The sequence below is a fragment of the Arthrobotrys flagrans genome (genome assembly GCF_004000055.1).
Source record: "Arthrobotrys flagrans strain CBS H-5679 chromosome Unknown unitig_0, whole genome shotgun sequence".
NCBI lineage: Eukaryota > Fungi > Ascomycota > Orbiliomycetes > Orbiliales > Orbiliaceae > Arthrobotrys > Arthrobotrys flagrans.
The window spans coordinates 3886365-3900553 of record NW_027137550.1 but is presented as its reverse complement, the minus strand read 5'-3'; the positions used below and the strand labels follow the sequence as shown (position 1 = coordinate 3900553).

At 45.1% G+C, this 14189-nt stretch overlaps 6 protein-coding genes across 6 annotated transcripts; 4 read left to right on the top strand and 2 right to left on the bottom strand.

Moving 5' to 3' along the window:
* Positions 1-379: 379 nt before the first annotated feature.
* DFL_004186 (uncharacterized protein) lies at positions 380-1336 on the top strand (the record flags this gene model as incomplete). The annotated part of the gene is made up of 3 exons (XM_067633237.1): positions 380-573; positions 647-720; positions 789-1336. The coding sequence occupies 3 exons, from the start codon at positions 380-382 to the stop codon at positions 1334-1336; spliced, it is 816 nt and encodes a 271-aa protein (XP_067491426.1).
* A 1129-nt stretch (positions 1337-2465) lies between these two features.
* Positions 2466-3637, top strand: DFL_004185 (uncharacterized protein; the record flags this gene model as incomplete). The annotated part of the gene is made up of 2 exons (XM_067633236.1): positions 2466-2735; positions 2825-3637. The coding sequence occupies 2 exons, from the start codon at positions 2466-2468 to the stop codon at positions 3635-3637; spliced, it is 1083 nt and encodes a 360-aa protein (XP_067491425.1).
* An 85-nt stretch (positions 3638-3722) lies between these two features.
* DFL_004184 (uncharacterized protein) lies at positions 3723-4751 on the bottom strand (the record flags this gene model as incomplete). The annotated part of the gene is made up of 2 exons (XM_067633235.1): positions 3723-3834; positions 3901-4751. 2 exons carry the CDS (start codon positions 4749-4751, stop codon positions 3723-3725), a joined length of 963 nt encoding a protein of 320 aa, XP_067491424.1.
* A 2852-nt stretch (positions 4752-7603) lies between these two features.
* On the top strand, positions 7604-8477 carry DFL_004183 (uncharacterized protein; the record flags this gene model as incomplete). The annotated part of the gene is made up of 3 exons (XM_067633234.1): positions 7604-8131; positions 8188-8384; positions 8450-8477. 3 exons carry the CDS (start codon positions 7604-7606, stop codon positions 8475-8477), a joined length of 753 nt encoding a protein of 250 aa, XP_067491423.1.
* Positions 8478-9200: 723 nt separating this feature from the next.
* DFL_004182 (uncharacterized protein) lies at positions 9201-10715 on the top strand (the record flags this gene model as incomplete). The annotated part of the gene is made up of 2 exons (XM_067633233.1): positions 9201-9431; positions 9510-10715. 2 exons carry the CDS (start codon positions 9201-9203, stop codon positions 10713-10715), a joined length of 1437 nt encoding a protein of 478 aa, XP_067491422.1.
* A 180-nt stretch (positions 10716-10895) lies between these two features.
* DFL_004181 (uncharacterized protein) lies at positions 10896-13464 on the bottom strand (the record flags this gene model as incomplete). The annotated part of the gene is made up of 2 exons (XM_067633232.1): positions 10896-13276; positions 13335-13464. The coding sequence occupies 2 exons, from the start codon at positions 13462-13464 to the stop codon at positions 10896-10898; spliced, it is 2511 nt and encodes an 836-aa protein (XP_067491421.1).
* Positions 13465-14189: the final 725 nt, after the last annotated feature.

The window sequence follows — 14189 nt, the reverse complement described above, 5'->3', positions numbered from 1 at the left end:
GAGCAGGCCAAGAAATCCAAAATGCTGGTTCGGTAGCCAGTTTTTAAGCCTCGGGTAGTCGTAACCCAGCTAGATGTGAGTAACTCGGCTTACGCGAGGCATTGCAGCCCGTCGCAGAACGTCTGGAGACGGCTATTGATAACTTGAAGTCTGGCTTCGTAAATTCAATGACGGTTTAATCGTTGGCATCAATCAGTTCGAGTTGCCGTAGGTATTTCGGCATAACTGCATCTAATTTGCTGTATTTAATCCTACCCAGACTTTCTTCTCGGCGAGCAACCTGCAACCCTCCAATATTCAATAAGCCTCTACGACTAGACACGTCTGACATCTCAGCCTTCACTTTTTATATCCAACATCAATTAATATATCATCCAGGATGTCGGCAACCGACAATGAAATTTTGCTCCAGGTTGAAGGGAAGGTTGCCAAAATCATCCTCAACAAGCCGAAGAAGCTCAATGCTCTTGGTGGGGCAAACTACCAAAGAATCGGCAATCTGCTTCGTGAGGTTGCAGAAATGAAGGATGTTACCATTACCTTCATTATGGGAACTGGGAGGTTCTTTTCTGCGTATGTTAACTGCTATATGTCGGCAATGATAATTCTTTCTGGTGGAATTTTGTGACTAACATCGGCTGTATAGTGGTGCAGATGTCAACGCGGGCAAGTCAATTAATGCAACTGACGTTTCACCAAGATTCTTTTATGGTAGCACCTGTAAGTGCATGGATCTTGCGATGGAAAATGCCGCTGCTTTAATTAGAGCTGATTCGGATACCATACAGTCGGTGCGCAAAACCTCGAGCTCACACGTGCTTTCCTAGAACATCCCAAAGTTCTAGTAGCTGCACTAAATGGCCCCGCAGTAGGTCTGAGCGCTGCAATTATCGGACTCTGTGACCTAGTTTACTGCGTCCCAAACACCTTCTTGCTCACTCCATTCTCCTCGCTCGGACTTGTCGCGGAAGGCGGTGCTTCATTCACATTTACCCGCCGTATGGGCTATGGACTTGCCACTGAAGCTTTGCTGGCTTCGAAGAAAATCACTGCTGATAGGCTGTTTGCTGCTGGGTTTGTCAACAAAATCTTCGAAGAGAAGGACGCCGACAGGTTCAACGAGGCCGTTATCAAGCATGTTACTGAGGAACTCGGAGATCACCTCAACCAAGAAAGTATCTTGCTCATCAAGAAATTGGTGAAGGATGCTTATTTGAAGGGCTTCGAAGAGGCAAATGTTTTGGAAATTGCTGGTGGAGTCGAGCGCTTTATGAAGGGTGTCCCACAGCAGGAATTTGCAAAGATTGCCTCTGGTGCGAAGAGGCATAAACTTTGATTCTCGGTATAGATTCCCTGGGTTTCATATTTTTGCTTAATTCGCCGGCGTTCTCTTGCTGAGGGCCATCGTTTTTCTGGCAGCGTTCAGACATGTATATTAGAACATTCCTTATAATCGCATGCGTTTAGCACCAGCACTCTTTAGTCCATCGACTTGCTGGAAAGCGATCTTCTTTCATTGTCTGGAGCTCCCTGTCTCGCCCTTGCTTAATGTGACATGATAATGGTGACGGAAGATCTTTACGGAGTAAAAAATCTTCCGTCACCCGGCTTAGCCGAGCCATTTAATATGCCGGGTTTGTTTTAGCTCTGATACACCCTCCAGACTCTCGGGCGATGCCCATGAATTGAATGGCGCCGAAACCCTAATTTTCCCTATTCCAAGCTTGCCTCAAAAAAAATTTTAAGTTTGTACTGTGGCTCGTAGCGGTCTGTGAGCATTGGATGGGGATGCGTACGGCTTCTCGGACTGTCGGTGATCAAGGCTAGGAGGGAGCTAGCTACGTCGATCTAAGTGTAGAAAAAATCGGAACGAGAAAAGATGGTGTTTTAAATCATCTCGTATACAAATCGATTCTTATAATCAGGCTCCTTGTACAAGAGATTGGCACTGGAGACCGTAAATGTAACAAATATATTTCTGGAGCAGTAACAGGAGGATATTCAAAAAGAGGTATCGAGCTAGTGAGAGACCTGGGTCGCGACCGTCCAATCTTCAAATTTAGCGCGGGCGGGTGGGATACCGCCGCTGTATATTTTCTATATGGCTCCTATCTCGAACAAATTTCGAACGATCAAAGCCGTTTTCGTTGTTTTTGCGCACTACGGACCATAGTCACTAGCATACATAGTAAATTTTAGTCCAGGGTTTTAATAATTCAGACTAACAGGCGTGCCTAATAGTTTAAAAGTCTAGGTTGCAGACTCTTATAGTAAATTGGCTAGTTAGACTTAATTAGTTGCAGATGTCTTGTCACACGAGGCTGGTTCAGTCTGGTTTCGTCTCGAGACCGAAGCCGCCGTGAGGGCAGGTGAGTTGCGTGGTATTTTGGCTGCTGACATAACATTACTGTGGGCAAATCCACGCCGGCCAGACCTGGCTGGACTTCAAAACCCGTATCAGCACCATGCCACCAGCACCAAAAGCAGTGACCACTGGATCGTCTACTTTCACTCCAGACTCATTCTTCGAAGCATGGTCTGATGAGAAGCAGAAGGATCCTGTTCCCAACCATGATCTCCGGTCTACAATAATCCAGGCATTTGGCCTCAAACCTTCAGATAACTATGTATACCATGCAATAGCTAGTGTAACTTTACAGCAAGTCCAAAATGCTATTTTGCAAGGCGGAAGTAAAGGTTTACACACCTGGTATCGAGATGAAAAGGGCGAACCGGTATGTTGAACATTTCCGTTGTATTTGAAATTTCAACATATAGCTATTCTAAAGCTAGCCAGCTTTGCTAATGTTAAAAAATACACCAGCTAGAGCCACCCCCAGAAACTGATATAGTAGCATACACATCCATCTTCAACTCAGCTACTGCCTCCAATAAGGCTTTCTCGAACTTTGCTTCTAATGCAAAAAAGCAATCCCTCCGAGCTGGTGTTGGCTCGCATCTCACTTCTCTCCGGCTACCAGCACCAACATCAATTCCTATTCCTCGCAGCAAGTCTCATGTCAACCCATACTTGGACTTTTGGCGGTGGTCCTGTCACAATCTCGAATGGTGTGGTCCGGACGAATCTACGGCAACCCTAAAGAATAGTCATCATGTTCTCCCAATCTTTATGCACCACTTCGGTTGCCTTTGTCCGAGCTACGAAAGTATCGAGATCATGAAGGCTTTATCTCGGGCACGGAAATGTGGTATTATAGATATGGGGAGCGGTAACGGATACTGGACATATATGCTCCGTCGGGCAGGTCTATCGGTTGCCGCTGTTGATAACATGCAATCACTCTGGCGGACGATGTGGGTTGACGACACTATCGTTGAAGACGGCTTAAAATATATTAAGCGTAAGAATTCCGGAAAGGACGATATCTTACTCCTTGTATATCCAATCGTCTCGCTAGACTTTACGAAACAGATTCTAGCAGAGTATGCGGGAGATATTATCTGTATTGCTGGAACACAAAACTCGAACGGATATACAGCGTTTAAGGACGTGACGGTAAATGAGTACTTCGAAAAGGAGATGAAAGATTTCCACAAGATTGTGCAAGTACCTTTACCCTCATTTGCAGGGAAGGATGAGGCATTATATGTGTTTGAAAGAAAGGACGTGTCATAATAATCCAATGTTATCTGTGAATCATAGCTCACAGCGAATGTAAACTGCAGGCAACTACATGTAACCAATACAAAGACCCTAGCTCTTATGCGGGTAGGGAAATATCAGGATCAAGCTCTTTGCACTTTTGCAATGTTTGCTCATAGAGCTTCGTTTGAAGCTTTTTACCATTTTCAGTGTCCATCAGGGAGGCGTGTCTAGGAACTCAAGTCAGTATCACGATTTTATTTGTTCGAGGGCTCGATAGATTAAAAAAGGCTTACGGTTTAACGACACCGTCCGACCAGTAAGTCCCCGTCTTGTCGGTAATAATGGCTTGCATCAGAGTCTCTGCAGAACTAAGAACTTCCCGGCCGATCAACTTCTTCATCAACAAGACTGGTCCCTTCAGCCAGAATGGCAAGTTTCTATCTAACTCCGTCAAGACGATACCAGGGCAGCCGCTGGTGCTCACGACGTCTGTTTCATGCTTCGCTAGTTCTTCTGCGAACATCGTCAACAGCAACTTGGAGATCGAGTATGGTTGACTCGGGTCCCAGGGGCGATTCTCCTCAGCAGCAAAATACTCTAGAACATTGACCTCTTCTGCTAGCAAAGCTGTGGTCGAAACACTTGCTTTAGTATGCATTAATGACGAAGTGAAAAACAAGTTCGACTTTACGCCATTCTTCTGCCCTTCTTTTAGCAATGGCAGAAGCTCTAGCGCCACAAGGGCCGCCCCAAAGTAGTTAATCTGGAAATTTGATTCCCATCCATCAGCTGTGGACACAAAGCTCATGTTATTAACGCCAGCATTGAGGACAACAGTGTTCAACGACTTCACCTCTTCCTTAAACTTTTTGGCAAAGGAAAGGATGGATTCAAAGGAGCCCTGATCGCATTGGTAAACCTTAATTTCTGCCGTAGAATTTTCTTTCGAAATTATTGCGTCCTCCTGCAGTTGGGAGACTGCATTGTTTCCCCGCTCGAGCGAACGAACGACGAGGTATACGGCCTTGGCTTTGCGACGAAGGAAGACCCTGGCGAATTCAAGGCCAATCCCTGTGTTGCTTCCCGTTATTAGGACGGATTGGTTCTCAAAACTGAGGTCTGTAGGGAGAGTTGGAAGGCCCATTGTTGGATGTATACGCAATCTTTGAGTTGATTATATATTTTTGACGGTTCTACCGGAAAAATTATGGACTGAGGAGATTGGGCAAATAACTGTAGAAAGTAGTTTGATCAATTCATCTCACTGGAACTATCATGATTTTGGTCTTTGAAAGTGGCCGTTTGAGCTTCAATTCGTTCATGATTATTAATGTCCGTATCTCTCGGCCGGTTTAGTGGTTGCTATACGAGAATCTTCGAGGCCAAGCATTTAGGGTTTGGGTGAGGACAAACATCTTTATGATTCATAGGAATTAATTCGAAACAGGACCGAGAGTATCGATAGTTCCCCGACTCCTAAACTCATGAAGCTTAAGTCCAGTTGCGAATTTGATATACCGTTTAAAGTCAGGCCAGGGGAGTTAGAGAATCTGACTGCAAAGTCAACGCGGCTGAAGTTCAATCTATCTGATTTAGGGTTTCGAAGGTGAAGCCTGATGAGGCCCAAATTTGTAGAAGCAATTGAACACATCATGATATTAATTGAGAAAAAAAATATTCGTTCAAAAGGATTCGCAAATTTGACAATCGAATGTTAACTGTGCATCCAGTAACAGCGGACGTAGACATTCCATGCTTGCATAGCGCTCTGGATGCACTGCGCAACCCCGAAGCTTTATCTACACGGCTGTTACGTAATTTACCCAAAACAACCAACAGCGCCGTACTCCGAAGTGACTCGCATCTGTAGGATGTCGAATTCGACCGGAGAACCTAGTCTTGAAATATATTAACTTCGTCCTTCTCACAGATGAATCAGGGATTCCAGTCACTATTGCTGCGAATGTGAGCAAACTGCGGCGCTCTTCAGCCACCAATTGGCTGGGAAGCCTCAAGGGTAAGCAGCTCTTGGGTAACTCTCGCAAGAACTAATTACCTGGCAAAAACAGCCCAACCGCGGTTCTGAGGTTCTGGCTTGTGGGGCAAATACTAGGGATCAAGAGATTTTGCTCCAGGAAACAAATACGGAACAATGGAATGCCTTGAAGGCATATTCTACAATATAATATTCACATGCGTCTAGCAACTGCTACGAACTCAAGATTTGATTGAACTCTGGCACCATGGTATTGCAATTAATTGGTCGATTCCAGAGTAGCCTAATACTATACGAAATATATTGCATCAAATCATCCATCGTAAAGAGAATATTTTAAAATTTAATACTAGAAACCTAGAGTTGCTAAGGCTGAACATTTGAAGGATAAGACGGGGAGAGAAAGGTGCCCTGCGCAAACATTGTTACAAGTTGGCCGCTTGTTACACAAGTCTGTGGAACGCCCCGGCTGATCATTTGCCCCTTTCGGCGACCCGAAAGGAAGCTCATTGAAAATCAGTATCAGATTTGTAGAAATGCTACTACAGTCCTGATGCAAATAAAATTAGAAGGATACTGTATCGGAAAAGCGCGAACTCCTTGTCTATCAATAATAGCCCGCTGTCTCCCGCCTGCGATACTTTAAAGATTTTTTTGAAACCCGATAGCAATAGTTATCGATCGTGGATATTGATATTCAGTCGACGGACGCCAACCAACAATTCGTCTGGGTTCCCCATGTTGGATCTGGGGCTGTACACAAATTCTATGATTCTAAAAAAATCAACGTCTACAAACTCTAATGATGTTCGGGCTATTCTTACCGACCTTCTAGTGTCGCGCAGCGGAATACGCCGTTGGTCCTAGCATTTCCTTGCATTTCGGTCTATAGACGTTTGCGACTGGCGCATGTGGGGTACGTAGGTGCATCAGGTTCGCGGACAAAAATCTTCTGCATGGCTATTTGATGCCTAGATATCATATGGCTAAATATCTAAAAAAATCCTCCATCCAAAATTACGACTATCTAACGTTATGTTTTCTGGAATCTGCCCGTTTCCAAGACTGATATCCTGGTCCGCGATATATTCCACCTGCTTTATGAAAGACGTATCTGGTACTGAGGCCATTGGCCTGATAGACACCTGTCCACCATGTCCATTATGAACCATCGATCCCTGAGGCTGAAATTTTGTAAGACAGCCCCCCCCCCCAGAAGCTTAAAATAAAATTACACAAGGGCTGTAGCGAGTCGCTAATGCACGTCCGGAGACGTCAAAAGTAGAGAAGCAATGGTAGTCGAGCAGCACGAAGGCGTTTCTGCAGATATCGATGCAAGATTCTTTTGCCTTAGGACCCTTTCATCTAGACCGCCACACCGATACGCCGATATCTTTCTACCTATGGACCCTCGATGCTGACACACGACAGTAACCTGACACAGGACCCTAGGCCTAGATAATTCCCCCGGCGCAGAATTTCTTCCGACAAAATGGCAACTTCCATACATGATTCCGACTACCAACGTTAAGTTCAATATAGGCAAAGTGGCGGGGCGCGGGACCGTTGATAGGCTCAAACGGTGCTTTAGATCGCGGCCTAAAATTGAAATATGCATAGTCAATATCTCAGCAGGGGAATATGGGAATATCCATAGAGATATATCCACCGGCAACGTAACCGTAGGTCCTTTGTGCCTTCTTGGCGTTAGGTAGACCGGACGGCCGCTTGGAGAGTCGGTGTACAGCTCCTAGTAGTTTTCAAATTCCTAGAAGTTGAAGTTCAGGAGGTCGAGACCAATATGGCTTCGGAAGTCTATAAATTCAATCCGAACCTCCCTGATTACAGACTCCTTTTCAGCACCGGCATCAGCCATCAACAGCTCCGTCTTCTTAATAATAAAAAGCAATCGGCCTCGAAGCTTCTCCATTCTATAATTCTCTAGATCTCTTCAGTCTTTACTACTTCACACAAAGCACTTTAATATTTAAATCGTCATAATGAAGTTCTCTTCATTCCTTCCGCTTTTCCTTCTTGCTTCATCGGTTTTGGCATGCCCAGACCATGGCGATGTCGAGGACCTTGCCGAACGCGATCTCGAAATCTCTCCAAGATCCGTTGAACCAGACTTCGACGCTATTATTGCTAGGGATGAGGAATATGAATACGACGGTACCGAAGAAGGCGAGCTCGATGCCCGCTCCCTTGACACCGAGGGTGACCTCATCGCCCGTGCCACTAGCTGCAACAACGGTGCTAGAGCTGGTGTCTGCGCTAACAAGTCTGGTACATGTAGCGGTGGAAAATTCTATGCTGGTTTTTGCCCTGGTTCCTCTTCCATTCAATGCTGTGTCAAGGGCCCCAAACTCCCAAGCATTCCAATTGGCGGATGCCAGAAATATGTCTACACTAATGGTTACAAGATCCTGAAAGTTTTCCCAACCTTGATTTCCAGCGTTGGATGCAAAGGCTCTCGAGCCTACAAGAGCGACCACGCCGTCGGCAAGGCTTTGGATTTCATGCTCAAGGTATGCATATTGTATAAAGCTCATGATTACAACAGAAGCTAACTAGCTGGGTTCAGAGAATTGCACCAAACCCAAATGCCACCAAGATGGCTGAGTACATCATGCGCAACTACGGTTCTCTCAAGGTCAAGTACATCATCTGGAATGGAAAGATCTGGAACCGCGAGCGCAAGGAGGCTCCAAAGGCCTGGTCCAAGTGGCGCAAGTACACACCACCAAAGGCTCTTGGTACTGGTTGCAATGCTCGTCACTGGTAAGCACTCTATACCCAATACCATGAATATGTAGAATCACCATAATGACTAGCGCCCGATTTAGCAACCACATCCACGTCAGCTTCTTCTAAACGGTTGGCATCTTTCAAACCTTGGGGTTGTACAATAATCTAAAATGGCGGCGTAAGATTTGGCGATTTGATTGGGCGGAAAGTCGGTTGCTTACGAAGTAAATTCTTTAGTGTCTTCAATTGTCCCTTGTTATTATACTGCAATGCGCTTGCAGTCTAACATTAATATTAAGAGCACGGGTGGTTTTTAATTGTCAATTGATCAATTGATCCTTTGGGAAAAGAAAAATTGCGTTGAAACCTTCAAAAATACCACAAAATATCCATTTTCTTGTATATAAGATTTTGTTTCTGCATTGTGCTACCGCAAATATCATTCTTTCAAAAAATCATCATACCATCTCAGGAAAAAATATCCTATCGATATCCATTAGTCATGCATACCCGCTTGCTGCCTAGAATTTAAACTTATCGGCCCCACATTTCGGGTGGTTTTATGTATCATGCAGGGAAGATATCAAACAACAGACGAGTCCAGACTGACAGACAACCTTGGCTCGAGTTAGTGAAGGATCGAAGATTTAGGGCATCAAGTTGCGAAGATTTCGTAATAGAATGGCCAAAACCGAGGTTAACCTTTTTTATATCATATATATAACATAATGGATTTTTCTGACTTTTACAATTTATTACACCTTTTTTTGACTTCTAGTGAAGTTAAGTCGTACCTGAACTTGAATCCGAATATACGAACCAATCCGAGTCCAATATTGACGAACAGTAATGTCGACTCTTCATGATCCAACATGCGGGAGAGTGGCCGACTCTGACTCCGCGATTCTTAATCGAACTTTATATTCAAAACCAGCAGAACTTGTGGTTGCAGGCCATGATAGCTATCTTGTTACGGATTCCAATGACGAGATTCTGGATGCAACGGCGGGTCCAGGCGTTACATGCCTCGGCCATTCGAACAAAGAGGTCCATCAAGCCATAATTGACCAAATGCACAAGGTATCATCACCATTGAGCTCTAATTTTATCCTGGTATTAAAAGTTAGGACAGCTCCTGACATCTATTTCTTCTACCAGATCAGTTACGTCTACTCCGGCCACAACACAACGCAGCCAGCAGAAGACCTTGCTGCGTTTTTAATCCAAGAATCACAAGGTGCTTTCGCAAAGGTCCTTATCAACAGCGGTGGCTCTGAAGCTACAGAAACAGCAATCAAGATAGTCCGCCAGTATTCTCTGGCCAAAAGTTCGGCATCCAGTCCTCCAACTGCAACTCGAGAACATATAATCTCTCGGTTTCCATCATATCATGGAAACACCCTGGGTGCTTTGGCGGTCTCTGGACATCCGTTGAGAAAGGGTATCTTTACGCCATATCTATCAGCAGCTCCAGTATCTTTTGTTTCAACATGTTATCCATACCGCCAGTTGCGAGACGGAGAAACTGAAGAGCAACTTTGCCAACGTCTGCTTCAGGAACTGGACGATGAATTCCAGAAACATGATGGGAATGTTGCCGCATTTTGGATGGAACCGGTTGCTGGGACCTCACAAGCTTGCACACCATCTTTGAAGGGTTATATTCCTGGTGTGAAGAAACTTTGTAAGAAATACGGTGCTCTGCTGGTTATGGACGAGATTCTATGCGGAATGGGACGGACTGGATACCCGTTCGCCTGGATGGAAGATGGTAGTGTGGAAGATGCGGCACCAGATCTGATGACTTGTGCAAAGGCGCTTGGTGGCGGGTATGGTCCCATTTCCGCAGTTCTAATGACGGCCGAGGTTGCAAGGGTGTTGACTGAGAGTGGGGGGTATAACGGTGGGTTCACATATCAATCACATACATTGTCTTGTACGGCGTCACTGGCCGTGCAAAGAATTATAAAGAGAGATAACTTGCTTGAGAATGTTAGGCGTATGGGAGAATTGTTGTTTAGCCTCCTGAGGGAGAAGTTAAAGGATGCACCATATGTTGGTGACATCCGTGGACGGGGCCTCCAGATCGGGGTAGAGTTTGTGAAGGATAGCACGACGAAACAGACTTTCCCGCCAAGTGCAAGGTTTGCTGGCCGTCTTTTGGAATATGCTTGGGAGAAAGAAAGGTTAAGCATGCTATTGGGCATGGGAACGGTGCACGAGGATGGCAAAATTTCCGGGGATAACATATTACTTCTCCCGATGTACATCATCAAAGAAAAAGAAGTACGGGAGATCGCAGATCGCTTTGTAAGGAGCGTAGAAGCCGTTTCCGCTGTCGTCACAAAGGAGCTTTCGAATTAGGTCAAATTTGTATAATATGTGACGTGTACATACATAGTACAACAAAGAATTAAAGTCTAAGATAATGCTGAAATATTATATACACCGAGAAGGACGCCATAAACGCCATGCTAAAACCGATCGTATAGGTAAAAGCTCTGAAACTCCAATCATATGAAACCAAGGGGATTCAGTAACTTGTTATTGGAGAATGCAACTCGTCCGGGCAGCTTCTTGTTTGACGGCCGGCTCCGCGGTATCAGCGGTGGTATCCACTGTTATCGCAGTATTACCGGAGCTGCAAGACTCGCCGGAATCGGTATCCGAAGTATCTAAATCAATGTAGTTGATATCAACTTCATCGCCAATCTGTATTGATCCCGTCTGTTCATCGGAATCGCAGATAAAAGTTGCATGTTGTCCGAAATAAATTTTCCCATTGATAGTTCTGAGCTTGGATAATGTTACGAATGGCTCCGGTGACCGTTCCGAAGTGGCTTGGTCAATGCATATCATATGGCATCTTCGGCAAGGGCCCAGAAGTTGAATAGTAGAGTTGGAATTTCGGAATCCAAGCTCAAGCCATTTGTCTTCGTCGAATGGCTGTGGCCCGTCCACAATTATATTGGATCGGAAGACTGATATGTCGGATAGTTTTCCACCTGTTGTAGAAATCACTTCGTTGATCGGATCGAGGCTTTTCCTGTTCACTATCAAGATTGGGCTTTCGTTTCTGAGAGCTATTGGTATTTCACCATTGGCTTGGCGAAGGTGGTTTTTCATGTATCTTCCACCACCATCAGGCGCAGAAGGATACCGAGCAATGGTGCATGGAACGCCAAGAGCATCCGAGAACCATTCTGAGATTCGCTTCTCAGAATATGCTTGAACAACAACTGTGTCACCGCATACCTTGCTATTGCATTTTTTCGTTATCAGATATGAATGGGTTGGAAGACTCTCGTCAAGGGGTATTCGTAAAGCTGTCGAGGCTTGTTTGCAAGAGATCGATAATGTTTGTGTTTTTAAATCGATAAATGGTCTGATAAGTGCCATCTTCGGATACATCTTCATATCCATAACTTTACCCGTCCCTTGATGGATCAGGCAGAACTCGCGGTCATATTCAAGACCTTGAGTCATGATCTTCCAAGGCTTCGAGGGAGGTATATCAAAGGCGGCACACGATTTGATGGGATATATAGATATCTTGCTGATCTTCGTGGTATTGGATGAGGGAGGAAACAATTCGGTAGCAATGCATGAGACCGTCTTCTCGACGTAAAATTCATCGATGAAAGATATGAATCTCGCTACATCGTCAAGAGTACTCATGGCACCTAGGCTAACACGGACCGCACCGGTAGGCTTGCCGTTCATGAGATCCCACTCATCGCCACATCGCTTCCCTTCCGCGAAATTCTTCCGCATTTCCTGCGCCGACAAGTCCATCCATTTCATCACACCCCCCGGATTGCATAGCCCTCCGGTTCGAAGGTGGATATCACGAACCGATGCGAGTTTGAGAACATCGTTGAATCCAACCAAAGAACCATCTGATTTTCGAAGGTTAAACGCAAATGTAGCACCTTGGGAAGTCAGATGACTAGGATGGTTATCCGTATAGATATCCACTATAGATGCTCCATTTACATGTTTCCGAGCCTTGAGCGATTTGAACACAAGTGTACCAAGAGCCTGAGTATGTTGCGAAATCTTTTTGAAATTACCGTAAAGACGACTGTGATTTGAAATGGCGTGATCAAGAGCAATTATTGAGTGGAACGGAACCGTTCCGTCTTCTAAATACTCATGCGGATCCCCCGACTTTCTGACCGCGTGGGGCAAATCATTCGACGGATGGTCGAAAAGATTCATAACAAAGCTTACGGTCCCGCCTCCAAAGTATTTTCTACTCTGAAGGATAGACGAGCTCGCTTTGCGAACTATCAACCCGCCAAGATCGGGATATCCAAAAATTTTATAGAAGGATAGAGCCACAAAATCTGGGGCAGTCGAAACATTGCTTAGATCAAGTGGCGAAGTAGTAACCAATCCAGCAGCGTCGAGCAATGTGTACCATCCTGGCCGATTTTGCCGTAATGTGCCGGCCCAAGAAAGCGGATATCTTTGGCCTGTCATGTTTGACTGCGCCGGATAAGCCATAAGACCAAACTCATCCGTCCCTTTCGAACTCACAAATGCATCCATTTGATACGAGCTTAGGGCTTGAGAGTCGGTGGCCATTTGACGAATCCCAACTAGACTCGTATGTGAGTCTTCATGAACCTTGTACTGGAATCCGGATCCAACATTGTTGGGACGAGCCGCGAATGCATGAGCCACCAGTTTAATCGCGGCTGTTGTGTTCCCACAAAACACAACGTCGAAATGTTCCGGGTCCGCATTGAACAATTGTAACACCCGGACTCGGGTATCTTGTATCCTTCTCGTGGTTTCAAGTGAAGAAGGAGATAACGAATGCGGGTTTCCGAATAGGGTTTTCTTCAAATCTGAAGATACGGCATCAATAAGAGAGGATGAGTACAATGTCGTCGCGGCATGGTCGAGGTATGTAATGCCTAGAGTTTTGTGTTACTATGTTTTGTGATAAATGAGGAGTTACTAGGTCTTGTATACCATTTAACTGTGGGTATTCCTGCTCTCTAAATTCTTCCACTTGCGCATTGTAAGATGCATCTGGATATAATCTCTCAATCTCCTCCAGCTGCTTCTTCAAGCCAGCTTTTAATACTGTATATTCGGTCATAATATGGTGTAAATTGTGGCGTCTGAGCACGCGGTACCTTTCGTGTCGATTTCACCCGCCGCTGCCTAAGTCAAGGCGATAGTGTTTCCCAAGAAGCACCACTTGGAGCATTCTAGACTCGAAAATTCGTCAGACTGCCGAAGAAGTAGGAATAAAGTACGGACTGCTTTAGCAACCTCTGAGGAAGATGATGCATATAAAAAGCCCGCTATAAAGGAAGCTCGATTTCTCCAATGCTATCCTTGGTTTGGTACACCTGTAGACAAGGGATGTCTCGGAGAGTTTTGATTGGACATCGCCAGCTTCCTGCTGAGGTTTGCCGCACAAGCGAACTGCTATCGGAAGTCCCCGATCATGTGACGCCATGTGACATAACTGTGGCATTTTGTTTCCACAACGCAAATTGTGAATGCTGGGCGACTTATCATAACATTCATGAACGTTATCGACGGCTGGATTTGGGATTAAAAACCTATAATTGTAAATTTTCTGACACTTGTAAAAATTTCTAGATGGGGTTTGCAGACTTAGCAATATAAAACGATCCTTTGGCTGCATTATAACGATCACCAAGTGACGGCCTCCCGCACGTGACATTTTTCAGCTTCAAATCTCATTTACTGTGTATGTAGTGGTACAGGGCCAGACTTTAGAACTTCAATCAGTTTTGAAGCTGAAATATGTCACGTGCCCTGGTACTTCTACTCTATAGCCTATTTGGTGCT